The sequence below is a fragment of the Erinaceus europaeus genome, chromosome 19 (assembly GCF_950295315.1).
Source record: "Erinaceus europaeus chromosome 19, mEriEur2.1, whole genome shotgun sequence".
Lineage (NCBI taxonomy): Eukaryota > Metazoa > Chordata > Mammalia > Eulipotyphla > Erinaceidae > Erinaceus > Erinaceus europaeus.
In genome coordinates, this window is record NC_080180.1 from 48,780,950 (window position 1) to 48,805,754 (window position 24,805).

The following is a 24,805-nucleotide window of genomic DNA, read 5'->3' on the forward strand; positions in this document are numbered from 1 at the left end:
CTATATTTCCTGAAAGTGGGAGTACAGACAATCAAAACCCACAGGAATATTAGTTCTACCCATTGAGTTTATCTCCCACCAAAACATTACAGATGTTTTTAGATATTAAGATGAGAAGCCATAGACTCTGAAAACAGTAGTTCCCATCCAGTGTGGGGATGAAAGTGGAACTGGAGGCCGGGAGGTAGTACAGAGGGTTAAGTGCACATGATTCAAAGCACAAGGACCAGTGTAAGGATTCCGGTTTGAGCCCCCGGCTCCCCACCTGCAGGGGAGTCGCTTCACAGGCGGTGAAGCAGGTCTGCAGGTGCTTCTTTCTCTCCCCCTCTGTCTTCCCCTCCTCTCTCCATTTCTCTCTGTCCTATCCAACAACAACAGCAATGACAACAATAAGGGCAACAAAATGGGAAAAATGTCTACCAGGAGCAGTGGATTAGTAGTGCAGGCACTGAACCCCAATAATAACCTTGGAGGCAAAAAAAAAAGTGGAACTGGTGTGAGTTCAAAGGAAGTAAAGTTTCACAATTGGGTGAAACGCCTGATGACATAGCGGGGATTTCAAAATGTGAAATACATAAAGAAATGATCATGGGAAGACTTCTATTACTGTTTTTCTGATGGGAGATATTAAAACATGTTTCCAGGTGACAGAAAAAAATTAAGATGCAGGAAGAAAAAGAATTCCTAGCCTAACATTCTAGAGTAGCAAAGAGGGGATGGAACCTGGTATGAGGTTACAAGTCTGACTCAGAGTCGGGATAGTTCATATTTTTATGAACTATCTTATTTTCTTTTCTTATTTTTAAAAGGAGGGCAATGGTGCTAAGGGTCTCGATTCGGGCAGGTTTGTAGCTATAAAACTGGCTGGATTAGGGAATTTTCTTCTACTGCTTTTATTTTCTCAGTGAAATCTGAAGCAAAAGCACCGGTGGACAGTGACTGGAGAGGGGACGTAATGCAGAAAGAGAGGCTGTGAAATCATGCAGTACACCACAGCAAAGAACTCTGGGGAAGGAGAGGGAAGCAGGTAGAGAGGGAATTGGGGTCCTGTGGCATGATAGTGGAAAGGACCTAAGTTGGGAGTGAGGGTGTTTTTCAGATACCTATCATGGGGAGATGAGAAACTGTACTCACACGCTAACAACTGTGCTGCATGCCATTGATTCCCAATAAAATTATTTGAATTAATTATTCACAAGAGAAAACACCTGAAAACAACCAAAATACCTTTCAACAGATGACTAGATCAAAAATTTATGGGACATATACTCAACAGAGTACTATGCAGCAATGAAAAGGGATGATATTGTGTCCTTTGGGATAAAATAGATGCAACTGGAGAAGATGATGCTCAGCTAAGCAAGTAAGGAGGTGAAGGACAACTCCAGAATGGTTTCACTCATGTGGAACATAGATAATGGAATATACAAATGTGACTCAAACAAAATGGTAACCTATTTTTGAGACTGTGGTGGAAATACAGTGGTTATCTATAGGGGTGGGGTGGGGACACAGGCCTTTGGTGATGCGAATGGTGGGATAAATTAAATAATTAATTTAATATATACATTATATATATACATATATATATTCGGGCTGATAGAGACCTCAGCCGGTCAAACCCATGACTTAACTCATACAAGTTTCAAATCCTGGTGCCACAGAGATGGTGGCCAGGGCTGTGGCGGGTCTCACAAAAATATTTGAATTAAAAGAAAAAGAAAGGAAAGGAAAGGAAAAGAAATAATGACGAAGTCCCAGAGTCCTGCAGGCAGATAAACGAACCTGTGAAACAAGCAGACTTTGGTAACTGTCCCTCTCTCTCTTCTCTCTCTCCCTCCCTTTTAAGCCTATATATATATAATGGGCTGGGTAGGCTGCTCAGCAGTATGTCACAGGCCCACAATTCATTCCCCAGGGTCTTATTTTTAAATAAAAAAAAAAAAAAGGAAAGGAAAGGTCATTGGAGAGTCATGGGGTTGCTTCAGGCTAGCCTGGCTATTCAAATAGCGGCAGAGTCAGCAGACAATTTTAGAATCAGCCAGAGTCAGTACCAATACATCCCACCCAAGAGAGATCTCTGCACACAGGGCAGTGAGATGTATCTGTCTCCATGCAGCGAGCGTCATGACTGTGTTTGTCTAAGTAGGAACAATTCAAATCCTGGACGCCCACTGACGCATGGGGAGTACTCACATCCTGTGCTGAGTGGGCTCATCTCCAGGTAGTTTGAGCAGCCCGGGCTGCTGTGGCTGACATAGCCAAGTGTGTTGGGACCGTGGAGATCTCAGTTCTCATGAGGATCTGCCTGGGCTCAATTGATAGTGGGCAGTCCAGGACAACATGGCAGCCACCCACGTCTTCTGGCAAGAAGGAAACATACCATGCACTTTTGTACAATAGCAACTCGGTCCATCAACTTAGCCAAGTTGCACTCCTTTTATTTATGAACAAGTTAAATCTGTAGGAACGTTAAAAGGAGCTAATTTGAGGGGGACTTCCGGATATTTGAAAATCCTCAATCCTCTTCCTGGCAAACAGCCTCCATGTACAAGTTTCATTTCTTTATCAAGTCTTTTATTTACATGTTGGCTCCCATGATATTTTAGAATTCCAGTTTCTGATAAGGAGTCGTGTTTGTATTCTGTTTAGGAAAACCCAATATTTCCTCTACCCAGCAGACATTAATCATTAGTATCTTCCACTCTATGAAAAGCTTAACTTCTATTTGAAATGTGTTCCCCCTTCCCTCATCAAGTTAGACTTTATTAACAATTCTAACATCTCCACAGAGTAGACACTTTATTCAGTTTTTAGTGCCAGTTGATAAAAATTACTTGTGTAGACTTTAAATGAAGATGCTCTAGTGGGAAAGATAGTATAGCTATCCTTTTGTGCTCTCTCTCTCTTTCACACACACACACACACACACACACACTCAGACACACACACTCACTCACTCACTCACACACACACACACACTCACAATACTTATGGAAAATAGAGAACAGAAAGGTGGGTGATATGTGTAGTAGAAGAATCCTGCTCAAGTTGTGGGAGTGAATAAAATACAACAGGGATATAAGCTTTGGATGCAGACTTAGTAAGATACTATACACTGATGTGTACATCTAAAATGGAAACCTAGAAAGATAAGAAAAGCTCTGATAAATGGCAACATGAACCTTCCTACTGATGGGCACTTCAAAATCTGTCAAGTTCATTTGAAAAAGAAAAAAGAAAAAAAAAACCTTCAATCTTTCCCTTTAGACTATGTGGGCAGAAATACACTTTGGGGATAAGAGACAAGGTGAAATGCACACTGAAGACTAGATGCTGATATTCTTATTATTTCTCCAAAATGCAATTATACTCTGGTGGCTGAATCCCAGAATGCCACAGTTACTAGGAAAACATAGTGTTTAGGGTGGACATGTCTTACTCAATGCAACTTAAAGTTTCAAATGATTCAGGAATAAAAGCAGGATACTTGCATAGAGGAGTAAAGAGACAGGAAAAAAAAAGTGCTAATTAGAGAATATCAGTGATTGTTATAAGGTGACTACTCTTAATTTCTCTACAGATCTGAAAATTTTAAGAGACTGGAAAAATATTCCACAGAGATAAACATGTTACCAGTCTTCTACAATATTAATATGTAAATCTCTAACAGACACACCAAAACAAGTTGTTGGGGAGTAGGGGCTAGAACCCAGGCCCTTGCCCTTGATAACATGTGCACTCAACTAGGTGCACCACTACCCAGCCTGAACCCGAGTCCTGATGCAGGGTAATGTGTGCACTCTACCTGGTCTGCCACTGCCCAGTCCTCAGGATGCAGTTAGCTAAGGAGAGGACGAAGCAGAGGCAACACCATCCTTCTCTCTAACTTTGTCCTGCCTTGATAATAGCCAGAGGGGGGAAAGACCAGAGATGTCAGGCCCTCAGCACAAACATTTAAGGCCAAAACCCTGCCAGCAACTGCTTATCTTCAAGTTATTAGCAAACACATTCTTTCCTGGGCGAAGCACTCTCAGCAGCTGGGTTTTCTGTTATTTGAATGTCACTTAACAATCTTCTTCTCCTTCCTCTTCTTCTCTTCCTTCTCCCCCTACGCCTTCCCCTCCCCCTCCCCCTTCTCCTCCTTCTCCGCCTCCTCCTTCTTCTTCCCCTCTTCCACCTTCCCCATCTCCCCCTCTTCTTTTTCTTTTTTTTGCCTCCAGGGTTATTTCTGGGGCTCAGTGCCTGCACCACAAATCCACTGCTCCTGGAGACTATTTTTTTCCCTTTTTGTTGCCATTGTTGTTTTATTGTTGTTGTGGTTATTATTGTTGTTACTGATGTTGTTGTTGGATAGGACAGAGAGAAATGGAGAGAGGAGGGGAGAGAAAGACACCTGCAGACCTGCTTCACTGCATGTGAAGCGACCCCCCTGCTGCTGGGGAGCTGGGGGCTCAAACCAGGAAAACCTCACACGGGTCCTTGCGCTTTTCGCCATGTGCGCTTAACCTTCCCTTCTTTTTCTAAGAGTCTACTTAACAGAGCCATTCACATTCAATCCCCTCAAGTCCTTGCTTTCTCTTTATCCCTCTCCTTGCTGCATCTGGCTTCAGTCCCTTGATGGGAAGCCTTTTTTTTTTTTTTTTTTTTGACAAGGCAACATCCTTAATTACAAAATCAAATAGGATGTTGCTTTTCTAAATTTCACTTGACCTCCCCACTGCATTTGACATCATGACCATTCAGTCTTTCCCACCTACCCCCATACCAGCAAGCCAAACTGCATCCAACTTTACTAAAGCCACTGTTCTGAAACAGTCAGGGTATTTGAGGCCGGACATGAAGGGGTAAATTGTTAGCAACAGCTTTTAATCTTCCTACTTTATGCATTGCTCAAGTTGGAAAGTGACTATAAAGCCTAACAAAATCATTTTCTCATGCTCTGAACAGGGTGCATTTATAGTGAGACTTGACACTGTGCATGCATGTCCTACGGTTAATTTGAGGATCTCATCATCAGGCTGAAGTACTAGTTCACCAGGTAGGATGCCGGCAATGCCATATGTGTGACCCATATTTGAACCTTTGCATGACAAAAGAGTTGCTATGACAGCCAGGGAAACTCTGGAGCTGTGGTGTCTCTTCCTCTCTCTCTCTCTCTCTCCCCCTGGCTGGATGAGAGTGGCTTCCTGGAGGTGTAAAAAATCACACATACAAGAGGCCCCAGTTTAACCATCAATCAGTCGGTGAAACAGGAATCACTGTGGCTGTAAAGAAGATGTGAGAAAGGCCCCGCATCAGCAAAAGCCTGGGGTCCCCATGCACCCCTTTGTCTGGCACTGTGTCACCACTGTTACCACCTGCCCAAGAAAGCGTCTGATAGGGAAGCTCCAGGATATGCAGCCAAGGTGAAGGACCAGCCCCAGAGAAGACCTATATGGTTGGCCAAACTTGCTGTCAAGGTCCCAGCTGAGGATAGAGATGAGGGGCCCCAGGGGAGGGTAAGAGGAGGCCTATGTCTGTAAGACTGGGAAGAATCTTGTAGAAAACGCAGGTGCTAAAAGTGGCCAGGGGCTGGGGATGTAAAGTGATGTGTGTGCATTTCTCACAACCACTTGTAATGATCACACAGTTTGGAATGTCTCTTTTAAAATCATTTTTTAAATTATTTATTTATAAAAAGGAAACACTGACAAAATCATAGGGTAAGGGGTACAACTCCACACAATTCCCACCACCAGAACTCCGTATCCTCTCCCCTCCTTTGATAGCTTTCTGATTCTTTAAACCTCTTGGAGTATGGACCCAAGGTCATTGTGGGGTGCAGAAGGTGGAAAGTCTAGTTTCTGTAATTGCTTCCCTGCTGAATATGGACATTGACAGGTCAGTCCACACTCCCAGCCTGACTCTCTCAGAATCTTGTTCCCAAAATAATTTTTTAATTTCTTTTGGCTACTGGGGTTTTTTGTGCCTGTAGGATTCTACCACACCCTGTGGGCTGTTTTTATTTCTTCTTTATTTTCTCCCTCTCACTATCAGATTGAAAGCTGCACAGAAAGGAGAGATATCACAGTTCCACTCAGTCACCTGTGAGGTTTGCCCAGGGCATGGTGCCCCCACATAATGCTGGATGCGTCCTTTGGGCTGGGTGCTCTACTTATTGAGCTCTCTGCCGGCCTCTGGGAAGATTCAAAAAGCATTCTTAGTTCTTCCATTCTTCCCTGGAAGATTCTCCAAAATCTCTTTAAAGGCATTATTTCCACAGTGGATCGTTACTGGATATCTAGAACATTCCACAGACTCCCCCAGATGCATTCTCTTTCCCCATGAGGGGCACTGCCCTCCATCTAGTGGCTCATGCCAGATTCAGGAATGGTCTTTGATGATCTTTCTCCAGTTTTTCAAATCTACGTAGCCAATAAACCTGATTAATTCACATGCCCTGTCATGAGTAGTGCATTTCTCTTGGTTTTGTTCATCTTGCCCTAGGTTAGTCTTCTGCTATCATTCTTCTTTTAACTACTCTCTTTTGACTATTCTGTTGCTAGAGAGAACTTTATTTTTGTTTCACCAAGATTGTCGCCCTTTTTCACCTCTGAGCTTTCAAACATGCTGGTCCCTCAAACAGTTCTTTCCACATGGCTAAGCAGCACTACGAATGATCTTTCCAGACTCAGTTTAAGTCACTGCCCAGATCCCCTTAGTCCAGTCTGTTGCTTTGACTGTGTTCCCACAACATCCCACACCCAACTGTCACTGTCATCACTCCATGAGGGCACGTTTCCTTACAACCTGGCTCTCCAAACATTTCATAGAGTATAATGCCAGGCATCTACATTTATTTATACCAAGACAACACTTCCCTTTATGGCACTGGTGTTCATTAAAGGGTGTAAATTGATTCCCTGGAATCTGAAAGATCTTCAGTTAGTTTAAGAGCTAGTTAGGCTATTTCATTACACTCTATTTACCCTGGGTAGTTAACAGGTACTTCATTACACAGTGAAAAGGGACAGAAACACTGGAATAATATCTCATTATAATGACTATCTTCCACTAATTTGAATGAATATAGCCTACTTTTAAAATGAGAGGGATCCTCTGTTATCTTAAAGTATATAGGTTGGTTATTTCCTATTCTAATAGAAACATGAAGAAAGAGATGATCAAAGTGAATACATAGAAACCTTTAACTACATGCATCCACATGGACTGTCCATGAGAAAAAGAGTACTAAATGCATTCAAGAGCTATGATTGATCACACACACACACACACACACACACACACATCAATCAAATTCATCAAATCTAGCTGAAGTGACCAACTCAGAGAAACAGAAGTCAACAAGACTAAAACAACTCAAAATTAAGACCCTTATGTAAAAGTGAGTAAATTCAGAAATAACAATGCAATATTATTGAAAGATCTGGATTATTTCCAGGGTCTACTGTGATTAGTTTTCCCTACTAAGTAGGCACGCACTTCTGGTTATTAAGCCAAGAAATCCAATCATATGATGATCCAAAGCTGGCACATGAACAGGTTTGAAAATGTTTCACATTTTGAAAACTTTTCACATATTTTCAACCAATCTTATGGCTAACACAGTATAAGATAATGATCTCTCAGCCCAAATCTGATTTTGAGGTGAAATCAGTTAAAACAATGCATCTATTCAAGTTCCCTAAAATCAGCTTTATGATTTTAAACCTTCCCCCAAAACTATTCACATGTTTTTTTTTACAGTTAGAACTCCATACTCTCCTATTGTCTTTTACTGTCGTACGTACCCTGAAGGCAGGAGCTTGCTTACATAGAGCCTTTGTGTCCACTATTAAGGTTACACCATCAGAACAATCTCAAAAGCAAAGGGATTAACTCCATGCTATAAACTATGACACGTTAAGTCTTAGAATCTCCATTGGTCAGAGTTTGGGGTACCTGACTGTCTCAGATCATTGTCTGGCAGCCATGCCTCTGGGGCATCCTTGTTCTGGTTAATGACTCCACTTCTTTAGCCAAAGAATGACACACATTCCTGGATCTTAGAAACTGACTTTGGCAATGCAGTTTTTTTCTTCTATGATCACAGAATTGTCTGAATAAGAGCCTCGGAGTCATCAGAGAAGCTGTCCTGATAGCCAATGTGCAGAGATAGCAGAGGGGGGAGAGAGGAAGTTGTAAGAGCACCTAAAGTCAACTTGCTCCCTGCTCTCCCACAACTAAGTTCAGCAACTGCCATACTGACTTATTTCCACTAGTTCATGTAAGGATTCCATCACCAGAAACCAGAACTCTAACTAGAGCAGACAGAGATTTGTATTACTTTAAGGATACTTGGAATTCATGGAGTCCAAAGTACTCATGCTCAGCATTAGGAAAAAGGATTATTTAGAGAGGTTAAGTACCTGTCTAAAGCTCCCACAGTGAAATTGCAAAGAAGCCGGAAACTGGCAGCATAATGGTTATGCAATGATTCTACAGGTCACTCATGCCAACAGAATCATCCTCAGTCTTCTAGCACCTGCTATGGGGGCTGGCGTGTGGCTTAGCTTGCCAACAAGCAGAGGCATCAAGTCAGGACTTGGATGAGACATGAACAATGAGCAGTGGCCATGCATGCGGGGAGTTTGAGTCTCCTGCAGAGCACAAGGTGGTGAAGCCTGTGGTTCTTCTGACACTGAGTGGGCTCTGGCATACAGCAGACACTCACTGTCCTGCCTGCCTCGTGTGGGTCCTTCGGACCACTGTTTCTGATGTTTGGTTGGGTTCTTGATTCATCTTGCTTTGTCAGCTAATATTCAAACTACTTCTATGGTTCACCCAAAATTTCAAAATTAACTTTCAATAATTCTCTCACTGCTTAAATCAGCTAGAGTTCTATTTGAGGCTAAGAACCTTGACCTACCTAAAATGGGGTATCTGGAAATGAGGTGCCACAGACCACACTATGAAACCGGACTGCTGAAGGAGGTGGGGTTTTAAGCAGTAAAGGTACAAATACTGGGGGCTGGGCAGGGGAGCACCTGGTTAAGCACAAGGACCCACTCAAGGATCTGGGTTTGAGCCCCCGGGTCCCCACCTAAAGGGAGGAAGCTTCATAAGCAGTGAAGTAGGTCTGCAGGTGTCTATATTTCTCTCTTCCTCTCTATCTCCCCCTCCCCTCTCAATATCTCTCTGTCTTATCCAATAAAATGGAAAAAAAAATGACTGTCAGGAGCAGTGGATTTGTAGTGCTGGCACTAAGCCCCAGTGATAACCCTGGAGGGAAAAAAAAGTACAAATACTGAGAGCAGAAAGCTGGCAGCTCTTACTGTGCTATAACAGAGAAATCTGTCAAACTGTCCCATCACTCCTGCTGAAAGCAGGCTGTGTACCATGAATGTTCCATTAGAATAAAGAGTGAGGAAAATGTGGTCTAGAATGAGGACTTTTAGTCATGTACCCAGACTTTAGCTGTCAAGACGAGAGGACTAGGTTTCCCCAATTCAGTACCACAGAAAAATTATTTCCAGCTCCATCTATAGGTATGAAAATAGTGATCTAGGCAAAAGTTGGATTCAATTCTTTTCACATGTGAAGAGTGGTCATAGAGGAAGAATCAGCCTGTGTGGTTCATATGTTCAATGTGGTAATCCCAACAAAATAACAAAGTCAGTCATGAGCAATCTGCTGCTGAGAAGAGATAAAAGCAGGTCATGTACTCTAGAAAGATCTTACTGAGGTCACCACAGGGTTCTGGGGAAGCATATTCTTCTCAGAAAACAGAAAAAACAAACCTCTAATTTTTTTTTTTTTTTTTTTTTGCTACTAGACTAAGGAGATAGCACAGTGATTTGTACAAGAAACTTTCATGCTTGAAGCTTAGAGGTCCCAGGTTCAATCCCTGACACCACCATAAACCAAAGTTAGACAGTGATATGGAGAGAGAGAGACAGAGAGAGAGACAGAGAGAGAGACAGAGAGAGAGAGAAAGAGAGAGAGAGAAAGGGAAGAGACACTCACTTGGATAGGGTGCTGTTTTATGTGCGTGACCCAAATTTGAACCTGGTCCCCACGGCACTGAAGGAGGCCTTGGTGCTAATCGTCTCACTCTCTCTCTGCCTTTCCATCTCTATCTAAAAATATTTAGCAATTTCTTCAACACTAAAAAAAAAAAATCAAGTAGTAAACTCAGCAAAACTGGAATAGATTCAGATTTTGTGAGACCTATAGCTAATACAATTTGCAGAAACTTTGTCTAAGTGGAAGAGAAAACACTCAGCAGAACTTGGACTGGAGTTGGTGTATTGCACCAAAGTAAGAGACTCTGGGGGTGGGGGGTGGGGGAGGGAGTTCAGGTCCTGGGACAGGATGGCAGAGGACCTAGTGGGGGTTGTATTGTTGTGTGGAAAAATGGGAAATGTTATGCATGTACAAACTATAGTATATACTGTTGGCTGTAAAACATCAATCCCCCAATAAAGAAATAAAAAAATTCAAAATACAAAATCAGAAATGCAAGTATAGGTGAAAAAAAACTTCACAACAAAACATAAATACTATACAGTTGACAAATGCCATTAAGTTAACAATGTACAAAAATGGTTTATTCATGAATTGTCCTACAGCCTATATCGTCCTAAAAAAAAAAAAAAACCCTTAAAGACCACTGGCCTCCTTTTAATTGGATTTTTTTTTTTTGGCTATTAAGTTGTAAAGTTCCTTTTATATTTTAGCTATTAATCCCTTACTAGGTAAATAGTTTACAAATACCCCTTTCTCATTCTGTAGACTACCTTCTCACTTTGTTAATTACTCCATTTTAATTTATTATTGGATAAAAATAGAGAGAAACTGAGAGAGGGGGAGATAGAGAGGGAGAGAGACAGAGAGACATATGCAGCCCCGTTTCACCACTCGTGAAGCTTTCCCCTGCAGGTGGGGGGCAGGGGCTTGATCCCAAGTCCTTGTGCACTGTACTGCATACACTTAACCAGGTGTATCACCACCTGATCCCAATTACTCTATTTTTTTATGCAGAAGCTTTTTTTTTATGACCTTCACCAACTGATTTTGCATTGTCTTTATTTTAAAATGTACATTTTACAAAGGACAAATTCAACTTTCTTTGCTATTTCTAATCATTAGTATCGTAAGAGGAAAACATCAGAAATAGGCCTTTCCTCCCCAACACTAACATGAACCAGAAAATTTTGCTTTTCATGGGAGCCAGTATCTTCTCATTTTTCCCACCTCACCTCTCTAAGTCAGTTTCTCCCTTTGTAAAATGTTAGGGATTTCAGGTTTTACAAGCATTTATACTCCAATAAATGGATCAGCACAACTGAAGGCTGGATCCATGATAAGTCCTTTTTTTTCTTTCTTTTAAATAATGGAAAAACAAGAGCATTGTAGCAAAGCATGCTGTGTATCTGGGAATAGGTAACTATGGCTAGAGGGTAATGGGAATGCTGGGACCATTTTGGGGAAAAGGGTTCCTAATGTGGGGGGGAGGAGGGACTGGTACAGAGCATGGGGGTGGTGGCATGGTCACAGCAAGCCCTGAATGAACTGCAAGGCTGTTTTGGGACTATCACTGAAGTTGTCCATGTAGCCTATACTTAACACATAAACTTATACTTTGCATTTTGATGAACCTGCAACACATATTATGAGAAAAAGGTATTAAAAGGTTCAAAGGCAGAAAGGTTGTGAATGTGACATGTGGCTTAGCTAAGTTCAGAAGTGTCAACTGATGAATCATATTACAGCTAATGGCCACCATGAGAAAGTCAGAGATTCTTAGAGCTGTAACTAAAAATATGTAAAAAAAATAATAATAAATAAATAAAAATACTTACCCATTCCAGTCCCAGCGGGCGCAACTTCTCTGGAAAAGATTTCCACTGCTTTCTTCTGTTTGTGATGTACCGACAGCCAAAGGACAACTTCTCGAGGACCCTATTAGCAAAAAGCAGAAATTAGCAAACACACATTTAACATAAGCCACAAACTTGTATTTTCTGACCACAGAAGATTTTTTTTCTGGGCTATGTAAATATCTCTGGTTTAAAGTAAATGAATTGACAAACCACAACAGAAAACAAAAATCAAAACTGAACAATATTAGGAGCTGGGTGGTGGCCCTCCTGGTGAGCCTGTGGGTGGGTAGGTGGGGGGAAGCCTCACGAGTGATGAAGCAGTGTTGCAGGTCTCTCTCTCTCTTAAATTTAGTTATTACTGGATAAAGACAGAAATTAAGATGGGAGGGGGGGGATGGTAAGGGAGACAGAGAGACCCCAGTAGCACTGTCTCACCACTCGTGAAGCTTTCCCCCTGCAGGTGGGGACCAGGGCCTTGAACCTGGGTTTTTGCACACTGTAATGTGTGCTCTTAACCGGGAGCACCACTACTTGGCTCCTTATCTCTCTTCCCCCCTTTCCTCTCAATTTCCCTGTCTCTGTCTTTCTCTCCCCATTACCCCCACCCCACCTCAAAGGGGAAGATGAGAAGACAGGGGATGGGCAGAGGGTTCAGAGAGTGGTGACACTGGAATTTGGGTGGTGATGAAAGTGGTGAGTTGGGAATCGGGCTGTAGCGCAGCGGGTTAAGCGCAGGTGGCGCAAAGCACAAGGATCGGCATAAGGATCCCGGTTCGAACCCCGGCTCCCCACCTGCAGGGGAGTCGCTTCACAGGCGGTGAAGCAGGTCTGCAGGTGTCTATCTTTCTCTCCTCCTCTCTGTCTTCCCCTCCTCTCTCCATTTCTCTCTGTCCTATCCAACAACGACAACAACAATAATAACTACAACAATAAAACAACAAGGGCAACAAAAGGGAATAAATAAATAAAATAAATATTTAACAAAAAAAAGAAAGAAAGTGGTGAGTCTTAGACATCTACAGAGGCATGAAACTGTCCTCCCCAGATTTCATAGTATTGGAAACCAAAGTTAATCAATGCCATTGCTCTTAAATCTCTGATTTTCATAATTACCACATGGAAGCTACTTTCAGGTTCCCTGATCATTCACATATACCCACAAAAAAAGGTCACACTCTGGAGGTCGGGCGGTAGCTCAGTGGGTTAAGTGCACATGGCACAAAACTCAAGGACTAGTGTAAGGATCCCGGTTTGAGCCCCCGGCTCCCCACCTGCAGGGGAGTCGCTTCACAAGCAGTGAAGCAGGTCTGCAGGTGTCTATCTTTCTCTCCTCCTCTCTGTCTTCCCCACCTCTCTCCACTTCTCTCTGTCCTATCCAACAACAATGACAACAACAACAACTACAACAACAAAAAGGGGCAACAAAAGGGAAAATAAATATTTTTAAAAATTTAAAAATATAAAAAACAAGTGACACTCTTAGTGATTGCCATGATAAATAAAGAAGTTAATTTTATTTCAGGAATACAACTTAACACATGGCAGTGATTACTCTGTATTTGTAAAGTTCCTTTTTTTCTCTCTCCCAATTTCATGGTCCTTCTGTTTTCTCTCTGGCTGCCAGGATTTCACTGAGGCTACTCCTGGGGGGACTCTTGATTGTTGTTTTTTTCCCAAACAGAGGGTGAGAAACAGAGAGGGAGAGAGACTCAGAGGAGAAGCACCATAGCAACACTCTACTGTTCTGATGCTTCCTCTATGCAGGTGATGGCCAAGGACCCAAACACCAACGGTAGAATTTATCCTCTTCTTCCAGAGCTCTCTCTCCTGACCCCATCTCTCTCTCTCTCTCTCTCTCTCTCTCTCTCTCTCTCTCTTTCTCTCTCATTTACTGATGACCATTCCTTTCTTCATGTGACAGGTACTTTCAATTATATGTGTGTGATTGTTCTACCGCAATTTCTCCTAAAGAAAATCTAGAACATCATAGGAGAGTTTATTATGGGGTGAATTACTGTAGTCTGAAATAAAATTTCAGTTTACAGGGCCATAAACAAAAATGTCTTAAATTCTGACAACTCACTTGAGCACCTTCTTTGAAAGCTGCGGTCATTTGCAAATTTAATAGAAGGACAAGAACTTTTTGTTTCTTTTTCAAAGTCATGTCTCATGGTGTTTGATTTCAGTGTTTCTGGGGTGACTTTTCTATCCAGAGAGGGGATAGAGAGAAAAAGAGAGTGACCTCCACAGTACCGGAGCTTGCCCCAGTGCTATGGCAGTCCCATAGGACACCAGGACTTGACGCTGGGTCACGTGCATGCAAGGCATGTACCCTACCCAGTGAGATATCTATCTCTTTGGCCCTATGGAGCAGAATTCTGAGGTCTCCTCCTGTCTCTTCTTCTGAAGACCTGTTTGTCTTTAATTAAGCCAGCTCATTTCTCCATGACTTAATTTTCCTTTTCAGTCCAGTACAGATCATATCAGTGCCATAACTACTTGCCAGAGCTGTTCTGATGACACAATGTGGCACTACATGTGACACACTCCTTCAAATACCAATAACAGATATAATGATTTTAATAAGACCAATAACGAAAGCAGACACCTATTTTTCTCATCATGTTTCTTGTCCATCTGTCTAAAACCAACTTAATGAACCTACCCGACAGTTTAATTACGTGGCTAAACTGAGCTACATGGACGCTTCGTGAGAAATTTGACGTAGGTACTGTTTTCAAGCATTCTTTAAAGGCCCCTTCCAAACAACAGATCAAAAGCAGGTTCTCACGACAGCCTTTCATTTTTCAGTTCCATGTGCGCTAATTCTAGTTCAGTGGAGTTAAGCCTGGCAATTATGCCAGCTGCCAGCCAGTCAGTACAGCAACATTCACATAGTTAAACATCCACGCTTTGACTCCTGCCTCTTGTTCCTGTGTTTTATGAAGCATCTAAAATATCTTATCTATTTTGAAGTAGGCCCCAAGTTTATACTATGGTAAGCACACTAGTCTACATAGGGAGTCGGGTGTTAGGGCAGTGGGTTAAGTGCAGGTGGTGCGAAGCTCAATGACTGGCTTAAGGATCCTGCAGGGGAGTCGCTTCACAAGCGGTGAAGCAGGTCTGCATGTGTCTTTCTCTCCTCCTCTCTGTCTTCCCCTCCTCTCTCCATTTCTCTCTGTCCTATCTAACAACAATGACATCAACAACAACAATAATAACTACAACAATAAAAAAGAGCAATAAAAGGGAAAATAAATAAATTTAAAAGATTAAAAAAAATAAGGACATGTAATACTTTAGCTGTTTTTGACCTTAAAGCATCTGAGGCTACAAATAACAGTATCACCTTGTCTCCTCCAAAATACAGTAGATTGTTTTTTTACGTTGTTCAAAGTTTACTAACAAAAGTTTCCAAGCTTACTGCTTAACTGTCTGATAAAAGGAAATTCTTTTTTGTAGAGGTTCAAAGTGCAGTTGCTGGCCTCAGAGCCTGAGAAATGGCTCAGTGGTGAAGGAGAGGGTTTGTAAACTTTGGGATCTAGGTTTGATCCCAGGCACTGCCTATGTCAGAGCAGAGCTCTGCTTCTCTTTCTCTCATAGAATAAACAAAGACATCTTTAAAACACAGATGAAATGAGGGGCCTGGTGGTGGGGCACCGTGCAGAGCATACCTGTTACTATGCCAAAAGACACTGGTTCAAGCCCCGGTCCACATGTGGGAGAAGGAGCTTCAAGAGCAGTGAAGCAGTACTACAGATCTTTCCCTCCCCTTCCTTCTTCCTTTCTCTCTGTCTCTATGTGAAAAAAATAAGTAAAAATATTTTAAAAAGTGAAATGTGGTGGTTTGGACGGTAGCGCAGCAGGTTAAGTGCACGTGGCGCGAAGCAGAAAGACTGGCCTAAGGATCCTGGCTTGAGCCTCCGGCTCCCCATCTACAGGGGAGTCGCTTCACAGGCAGTGAAGCAGGTCTGCAGGTGTCTGTCTTTCTCTCCCCCCCTCTGTCTTCCCCTCCTCTCTCCATTTCTCTCTGTCCTAGTCAACAGTGAACGACATCAACAACAACAATAATAACCACAACAAGGCTACAACAACAAGGGCAACAAAAGTGGAAAAAAAAAGAAGTGAAACGTATGCACTTAGGCTTGGTGAGTTTGCATTTTGGTCCTGCCCCTCCTTGGCTGTTTGGCCCCAGACAAGTGATTCAATCTCTCTGTGCCTCCCATTTCTCCTTTATGAAATAGAAATACCAACAGCCCTACCTGGCCAGAAGGGTTGTGATGGCTATAGGACAACACAAATACAGCACTTAGAACAGTGCCTGAGACACATTAACATCTCAATTAATCGTTGTTACTGTGGTTTTTCATCCAGTTTTCCAAGTTTGATTCATATTTATTAAATGAAAGCAAACACTGTATACTAAGTGTCTATAAGTAGCTCAAAGTGAATAAGATAGTTCAGTCTTTGTAAATATGACTACTGAGGTTAACATCCCTATGCGATCATTCAGAATAGTTAAAGATGTGAGTAGGAAGTCTAATAGGAGACATTCTTTGAGAGCTTGTTTGGAGGTTCTAGCAAGGGAGCACAGCTACTCGTATACCCTCAACCAAAGACCGGTCTGTCTCTATTCGGAGAAGGCCGTCCTCTTATACGGTGTGGGCAGCTTTGGGAGAGACGCTCATGGAGCAGTGAGGGAGGAAGGGGACACCCGCCCAGGCAGCCGGAATCAGCCGAATCAACCCTGGCAATCAATGAGGTGACAGGTGTCGCAGCCAGATCGCCCCCACATCCAGTAGGAGACATTCCTATATGAGTGCTGCTAGGAATAAATATAGTAGTTGAGAAAAAAAACCTACCTAGACAAGGTCAAATTAATTACACATAATTCAATGAGACAATGATCATTATTTCATTCATTCATGTTTTTAAAATTAATTTATTTACTCCCTTTTGTTGCCCTTGTTGTTTTGTTGTTGTAATTATTATTGTCATTGTTGTTGGATAGGACAGAGAGAAATGGAGAGAGGAGGGGAAGACAGAGAGGAAGAGAGAAAGATAGACACCTGCAGACCTGCTTCACTGCCTGTCAAGCAACTCCCCTGCAGGTGGGGAGCCAGGGGTTCGAACTGGTAGAACTGGTATCCTTACGCCTGGCGCTTTGCACTGCCTGTGCTTAAGCCGCCACACTACCGCCGACTCTCTAGTTATTCATATTTTAAAAAATTATCTCAAAATATATTTGCTTGAGATTTATGGAATTGATTTTTCATGGGTGGTCACAATAGAGTCTGACATGATCAATGCACCAAACTGGAGGTGGCGCACCCGTATGAGAGTACACATTCCTGTGCGCAAGGACCAGTCCTCTCCCCTCAGCTGCCCTCCCCTCCACAGTAAAAAAGACACTTCACGGGCGGTGAGGCAGGTCTGCAGGTGTTTCTCTTTCTCTATCCCTCTGTATCTCCCCCTCCTCTCTCCATTTCTGTCCTATCAAATAAAATAGAAAAAAAAACATGGAAAAATGGTCACCAGTGTGGTGGGTTTGTAGTGCTGGCACCGTGCAACAGCAGTAACCCTGTTAATAAATAACAATAATAAATAATAAGTAATAAATAACAATAGCAATAATAATAATAAACAATACTGACTCCATTTAAATGTGCTTTGGCTTGTGCTCCATATGTTTCTTCAGATCCTAAAATTTGAACATGAACTTCACTATAATCTTCCAAGCCAGCTTCTTCAAACATAAGGCGGGTTCTGTATGTGTGACAAAATATATTCATAAATTTTGATAGTATATCAATTTCAACATTTCTTTAGTTTGGGTGATTGACAGAGAACACTCATTTTGGATATAACTAACAAATGCAGTTGATCACTAGCCACACTGAATATAGTTTTAGCTCCAAACCACAGTATTTTAAATATTAGAACCTTCATATCCTTATCTTTTAAACAGTTCAAAGTTGAGCATTTTCTCTATGATTCCATTATTACATTATGTTAGTACTTTTTATATTTCTGAGGGGGGGTTGAATTTTTTGTTATTGCCTAAAATTTTATAACTAACAGGTTGTATTGTATATAGTGAAAAGTATGCTCTATAATTTATTAGTGAAAAAAAATTTAATTTTCATGAGAGGAACCGGAACTCTGTTCAGCTCTGGCTTATATGGTGCCTTGGACAGAAACTGGGGTCTGTACACTACAACAGTATCTCCCTTGCCCCTAAAATTTCCAACTTCTGAAACAGATTAATGTAGCCTTGAGAATATTTGGGAACAAGTGTATTATTTTCTTGTACTGGAAAAATGCTCTACTAGGAGCTACTAATTCAATATTACCCTATTATTCATTTTCTCTCTAGGTATTCAATTGTTCTGACTTCAATGCCCTAGTGCTATGTTATTTAGCACATGAAAATCCAAGCCAACATTGTTTTCACGATGAATGAAACATTTTATACCACTCAGTACTGTTAAGCCAACATTGTTTTCACGATGAATGAAACATTTTATACCACTCAGTACTGTTAATTACCAATACCATCCCCTCCTGTTGTTTTATCCCCCTCATTTTCCTTGCCTATTCAGGCATTTCTCACTTTTCTGCTTGATTTACTTCAATATGCTGCACTATACTTAGTAGAACTTTGATCATAGTCTATTCAGAGGCTGTTTTTCTTTTTTTTAAATTTATTGATTTATTGTCCTTGTTGTTTTATGTTGTGGTTATTATTGTTGTTGTCATTGTTACATAGGACAGAGAGAAGTGGAGAGAGGAGGGGAAGACAGAGAGGAGAGAAAGATAGACACCTGCAGACCTGCTTCACCGCCTGTAAAGCAACTCCCCTGCAGGTGGGGAGCCGGAGGCTGGAACCAGAATCCTTACATTGGTCCTTGTGTTTTGCGCCACCTGCGCTTAACCCGCTGCGCTACCGCCTGACTCCCTGAAGAGGCTGTTTTTAGTTGAGCACTTTATAGCATTCATGCTTATTTAGACAATGCCTTTGATTTAACTTTTGACATCTTATTTAATGCTGTTTAGATGTTTGCCATGTTTTTTGATTTTTGGAATAGCTCAGCACTTACTCAACAGTATTTAATGAAAAATACCTATCAGGTATTGTGACATACACTCCTTCCATTGTCTTTGTTTAGGTAAGTGCCTTTATAGTTTCTCTCTTTGAACATCATTTAGTCATGTCTTCCTTAACTCTTAGATTTAAATTATGCTACCTTGCTATTGTTTCACAACTTGAATATCTATCTGAAAAGTACTTTCTACTTCTGTATTTGTGAGTTGTTGAGCCGTTGTTTCATATACAGACCTCTTCAAAATACTCTCCGCAGTTCTCCTTCCCTTTTCACTTGCTCTGGGCCCTCCCAGCATGCAGACTGCGGTGGCTCTGAAACCATCATGGTAGCAAGCACTCACCTGATGACATAAGGTTGTAAACGCAAACAACATTAACCTCTGCCACAGTGATATGCCCTGTGAACACAAACTAGTTTTATCTATTCTAAAGACATCAATAAAGTTCCCTTTTCCTACACAAAATAATGATTTTTACAGAGGTAAACACTTAAGCAATGAGCAGAAAGATAGACTACAACAGAAATATAGATTTGTTTTAAAAATTAGAAAGCTACGTAAAAATAAAAACAGCTTTGAGTTCTGGCTAACTTTATTATCGTTTTTATTGTTATTGCTAGGGCACCATTGCTCCAGGCAACATTTTCAGGTAGAGAGAAAGATGCAGAAAACAGAGACAAGGGTCCTGGTGGTGGCACACCTGGTTAAGTGCACATATTACAGTGTGAAAGGACCTGGGTTCAAGCCCCCAGTTCCCACTTGCAGGGAGAAATCTTCACAAGCAGTGAACAAGACATCATCATCAACAACAACAATAAAACAAGGGCAATGAAAGGAAAAATAAGTAGTAATAAAAAATCTTTTTTAAAAAAAGACCTTAAGAAAGGAAGAAGGAGGAGATCCCTTTGCTCCTTGAATCTGTACTGCTCCACCTTCAATACCTAAATGATGGAGGGAAAAGCATTCTTTTAATACATAATATGATCATTTATTATCGCATGTTTACTATTCTATTAGACTAGTACATAATATAATACCTACTATTATGCAATACATATAATTATACTATTATGAATATTTATTATCATATGAAATTATTATCCTAGTAGTCTGTTATTAAAAATGAATAAAAAATTAAGATTGGAGAATATTAGTAACTCCCTTAAAATGTACATCCCACTAATTGTAACTTGCTTTCCAATTCAATGACACTGCCAACAAGATCAGAATAAGTCTTTTAAGCTCCCAAAGGCATCCTTGGGAAATAAAAACATTTTTGTCTTCCTCACTAGTGATATTGTCATTACAAACAAAGTGTCAGGAAAGTTCAACTATTCACAGTTTAGTCCAGTTCATATTCCAATCATATAAATGCATTTTGTGTGCAATTTTAGACATCTGTGTCCACTAAGTAGAACAACATCTAAAAGCCTAGCAGGATGAACGAGTTTATTGCCTGAAAACAGAAGTGGGTATTAAGAACAACTGATGCTAAGCAAGGGAATGCATACAACTGAATAAATAATATGTAGGCCGACATTATTTGGTAAATGTAACCAGTAAATATCTTTTGCAAGCAACAGGGAATTTTCAAGAAAATCAAATATCTTAGTTATTATCTTCATATCACTGAGAAAATTCACAGGTTTTTTTTCTTTTTTAAATTTTTTGTTTATTTCTTTATTTCTTCTCTTTTTTGCCCTTGTTTTTTATTGTTATAGTTATTACTGTTGTTGTTATTGATGTTGTTGTTGTTGGATAGGACAGAGAGAAATGGAGAGAGGAGGGGAAGACAGAGAGGGGGAGAGAAAGACAGACACCTGCTGACCTGCTTCACCGCCCATGAAGCGACTCCCCTGCAGGTGGGGAGCTGGGGGTTCGAACCGGGATCCTTATGTCAGTCCTTGTGCTTTGCGCCACCTGCACTTAACCCGCTGCACTACTGCCAGACTCCCTAGTTTTTTTTTTTTTCAACTCAACGTAGTGAATAAGATTAGGCAACAGATAAAAAGAAATGGACTAAATTGTCAAAATAACAATAATACTATTATTATACAGTCACATTTTTTATCTTTTTTTTTTTTTTTTGCCTCCAGGGTTATCGCTGGGGTTCCGGTGCCTGCACTAGGAATCAACTGCTCCTGGCAGCCTTTTTTTTGGATAGGACAGAGAGAAATTGAGAATGGAGGGGAAGACAGGGAGACAGAAAGACACCTTCATGCCTGCTTCACCACTTGTGAAGCGGTGACCCCCTGCAGATGGAGAACAAGGGGCTCGAGCTGGGATCCTTGCGCAGGTCCTTGCGCCTCGTACTATGTGCGCTTAGCCTGGAGCACCATCGCCCAGCCCCCACATACACTTTTTATCTTTAGCTTCAATTTGACACACACACACACAAAAAAACACTGTTTCGAAGGGGGCATATGAGCATATAAAACTGTTGAATGCGCAAGGGCTTGAAAACCTGGAAGACCTAGATTTAATTCCCACTTACGCTGTGTTTTCTCAAGCAAATTACTAAGCCTCTCTGTCTGCCTTTCCTTTTTCTGTGCAATGCGCATCATAACTGCTTTAGAAGACAGATGGAAAGCTGAAAAGTCTCCGAGGAGCCTACCTTCCACAGTGGGGATAATCATACAATAGCCCGTGCTTACTTAATTTACTTTGTTCTTTTGCAAGGGATTATCCAGAAACCACAGACATTTTTCAACTGAATTCCTAACTGCAAACAATTCAACGTGAAAGACGGTGTTAGAGCTGACTTTTTTTTTCTAAAATCTGAGATGGGCCTTTAAGACCCCAAATGATTTGAAACATTATTATTTTAATAGGTTCAATAAAGTTAGAATTTGTGACATTTTATGACCCAATTAGTTTAGGTTTTAAATACATATACAAGTGCTGGTTAAAAAAAAAAATCACAAGGCAAGTCGAACAAAAACTGTGACTGTGTTCAGGCATATACTGTAACTACACAGCCCAGAGTATTGTAAGGTCAGCAAAGTGAACATTGGACAGAGATAGTTGGCCTTGCTGCCTCTAAACATGTCAAAAGACGACACTGAAAAATATTTGGAAAATCTGCCCATTTTCCATCTGTTCCATTTCTCAGGAGATAACCGGAAGTTCACTGTAAGTTCAAATATATCACATCGGGTCATTTACAGAGTGAAAGTTCATTGGGAGGTTATTGTTGTTTTTTAAAGACTGAAGTGGAAAAAGAACAAACATATTAGTTGAAGCTATTTTGTAATGCGTTACGGCCACTGCATTTTTAGGCATCATAAATTAAAATAATAAATTCCTCAAGGCCGTGTGCAATGAGAAATGGCTTCACTATAGTGACTGTGAGGCAATGCCTTACACACTATTCCTAGGGACTGTTGCTAGAAAACCAATTTATAGGTATAGTTTGGTTGTCCTGGACTTTTTAAAAAAGTAAAACAGTTCTATTTCATGTTGTATTGAGTAATTTGTTTAAACTAGATCCTTGAAAACCATAAAGCCAAATAAAAGAAAGTATCACAAATAATAGAAGAATATTATCCCACCAATTTAGCTAAACAGGGTTGATTGTGAATTTGCTAAGAAGGCTATCTGAGACACTCCATTTGTGGGCTGCTTCTGGCAGAAGTAGGAAGCCAAGAAAAATATTTAAAATTTTGACCAGAATTAATAAATTAATAAAAAAATTAAATCAATCAGATACTAGCCAGAAATATTTGAATTAAAAATTAAATTTTGGAGGGGAGAGGAGGGGTAAAACTTTCATATTTTCTGAAAGTGCCCACTAAAGTAATGTCTAGGGACAGTAAAAGTGGACCTGTATAAAAAATTGAACTGCTACTGGGAGTATGGACCGACCAGTCAACATCCATGTTCAGCGGGGAAGCAATTACAGAAGCCAGACCTTCCACCTTCTGCAACCCATGACCCTCGGTCCATGCTCCCAGAGGGATAGAGAATGGGAAAGCTATCAGGGGAGGGGATGGGATATGGAGATTGGGTGGTAGGAATTGTGTGGAGTTCTACCCCTTCTACCCTATGGTTTTGTTAACTTATCCTTTCTTAAATAAAAAATAAATAAAAAAAAATTGAACTGCTGAAGTGGGGGAGCCGGGCGGGGCTCAAACAAGATTCTTGCGTGGGTCCTTGTGCTTAATACTAAGCACAAGGATCTGAGTTCCAGTTCCTGTAGGGGGGACGCTTCACAAGTGGCGGTGAAGCAAGTCTGCAGGTGTCTTTCTCTTTCCCTTTCTATCTCCCCCTCCTCTCTCAATTTCTCTCTGTCCTATTCAATAAAATGGGGGGGGGGGGAGCTGGCCACCAGGAAGAGTGTGATTTGTAGTGCTGACACAGAGTTCCAGTGATAACTTTGGAGGCAAAAATAAATAAGTAAAATATAGAAACCTAGCAAGACAAAAGTTCTGTTTTCAAGATGTCTACAGTCCAGCTGAAGAAGTATGAAATTAAAATAACAAGTAAAAAAATAAGTAAATAGTATATGATTTGAGGCATTTGGGCCAGAGAAACAGCTGATTTGGATAGTTCATGGCTTTGCCATGTGAATGACCTAGGTTTAAGTCCAACCCCCAGAAGGAAACTTCAGGACTGTGGTCACTTTCATTTTTTCTGCCTTTGCCTTCTTTCTATATATTAAAAAGAAAGAAAGAAAATGAAAATGAAAGCATTCAATTTTATAAAGGAAACACAGGATAAGTGACTGGGAAATTCAAACAGTATTTCCAGTCAGAAAACTGGATCTTGATGTTAGTTACTAACTGAAGACTAAAGAAAAAACAAACAAACAACAACAACAAAAAAACATCCCTCTGCTCCCTTCCTTCCTTCTTTTCCTCCTTCCTCTCTGATTCTTCCTTTCCTTACCAAATTGTTAGACATCAATGAAGAGCAAGTCTAGAAATAAGTCTTTACTACTCTACTCCAACTACCTACTAGGGAATGCCATGGATCACATCACAGAATCATCTGATTATTTCCACGTTTGCTTAGAAAAGATATAGGATATGAAAAGAAAACCAATTCTGTGCGTTCAAAAATTCTAGAGACAATGACTATTATATAGAAGCAGAATCATATTTAGCGTCTGACCTGGAATCTCAGTAATGGTAACTTGAGAAAAGTCACAAGTTACATCAGGTAAGAGGAAATGCTGGGGGTCACCAATTTCATACAATAGCTGTTCTGCCACTGTGCCAAAGGAGACCAAGCCCCCTGTGCCAGGAGGTTTGGAGAGGGTGAACCGCCCATCCGGAAAACAGTCCAGAACAGGAAATCCTATATTGTGCCTATGGAGAAAGCAAGGTACCATGTTTCAGAAGAGCAAGCAGGAACATGCATTCATGTTCTTTTCTAAAAGGGCAATCACAAAACACAATTTAATGAACAGGTAAGAAACTTTACAATAAGAAACAATGGAACACACACACACACACACACACACACGCACGCACGCACGCACGCACACACGCACACACACACACACACACGCACACACACACAGCAGTTTCCTACCAGTCTGGCACCAAATGCCAATCTGTGAATATACCACCAGTACTCTGAGCACCACATTCGATGAGATGGCCCGCAAGGCTGAAAGTAGACAAAAATAACACTGAGGGAGTCGGGCTGTAGAGCAGAGGGTTAAGTGCAGGTGGCGCAAAGCACAAGGACCGGCATAAGGATCCCAGTTTGAACCCCGGCTCCCCACCTGCAGGGGAGTCGCTTCACAGGCGGTGAAGCAGGTCTGCAGGTGTCTATCTTTCTCTCCTTCCTCCTTTCTGTCTTCCCCTCCTCTCTCCATTTCTCTCTGT

The 24,805-nt window shown here is 41.2% G+C and overlaps 1 protein-coding gene across 3 annotated transcripts in view; it reads right to left on the reverse strand.

Annotated features, from left to right (window-relative positions):
• Positions 1–24,805, reverse strand: part of LOC107522863 (uncharacterized) — a 66,078-nt gene that overhangs the window by 16,349 nt on the left and 24,924 nt on the right. For all 3 annotated transcript variants that reach the window (XM_060178922.1, XM_060178920.1, XM_060178921.1), the window contains exons 8-13: positions 24,507–24,584; positions 24,084–24,280; positions 19,848–19,912; positions 19,207–19,313; positions 17,522–17,633; positions 11,847–11,946 (exon numbers count right to left, since the gene is read on the reverse strand). In XM_060178922.1, coding sequence (XP_060034905.1) covers positions 11,847–11,946; positions 17,522–17,633; positions 19,207–19,313; positions 19,848–19,912; positions 24,084–24,280; positions 24,507–24,584 — 659 coding nt within the window. The remainder of the gene's footprint in view (positions 1–11,846; positions 11,947–17,521; positions 17,634–19,206; positions 19,314–19,847; positions 19,913–24,083; positions 24,281–24,506; positions 24,585–24,805) is intronic.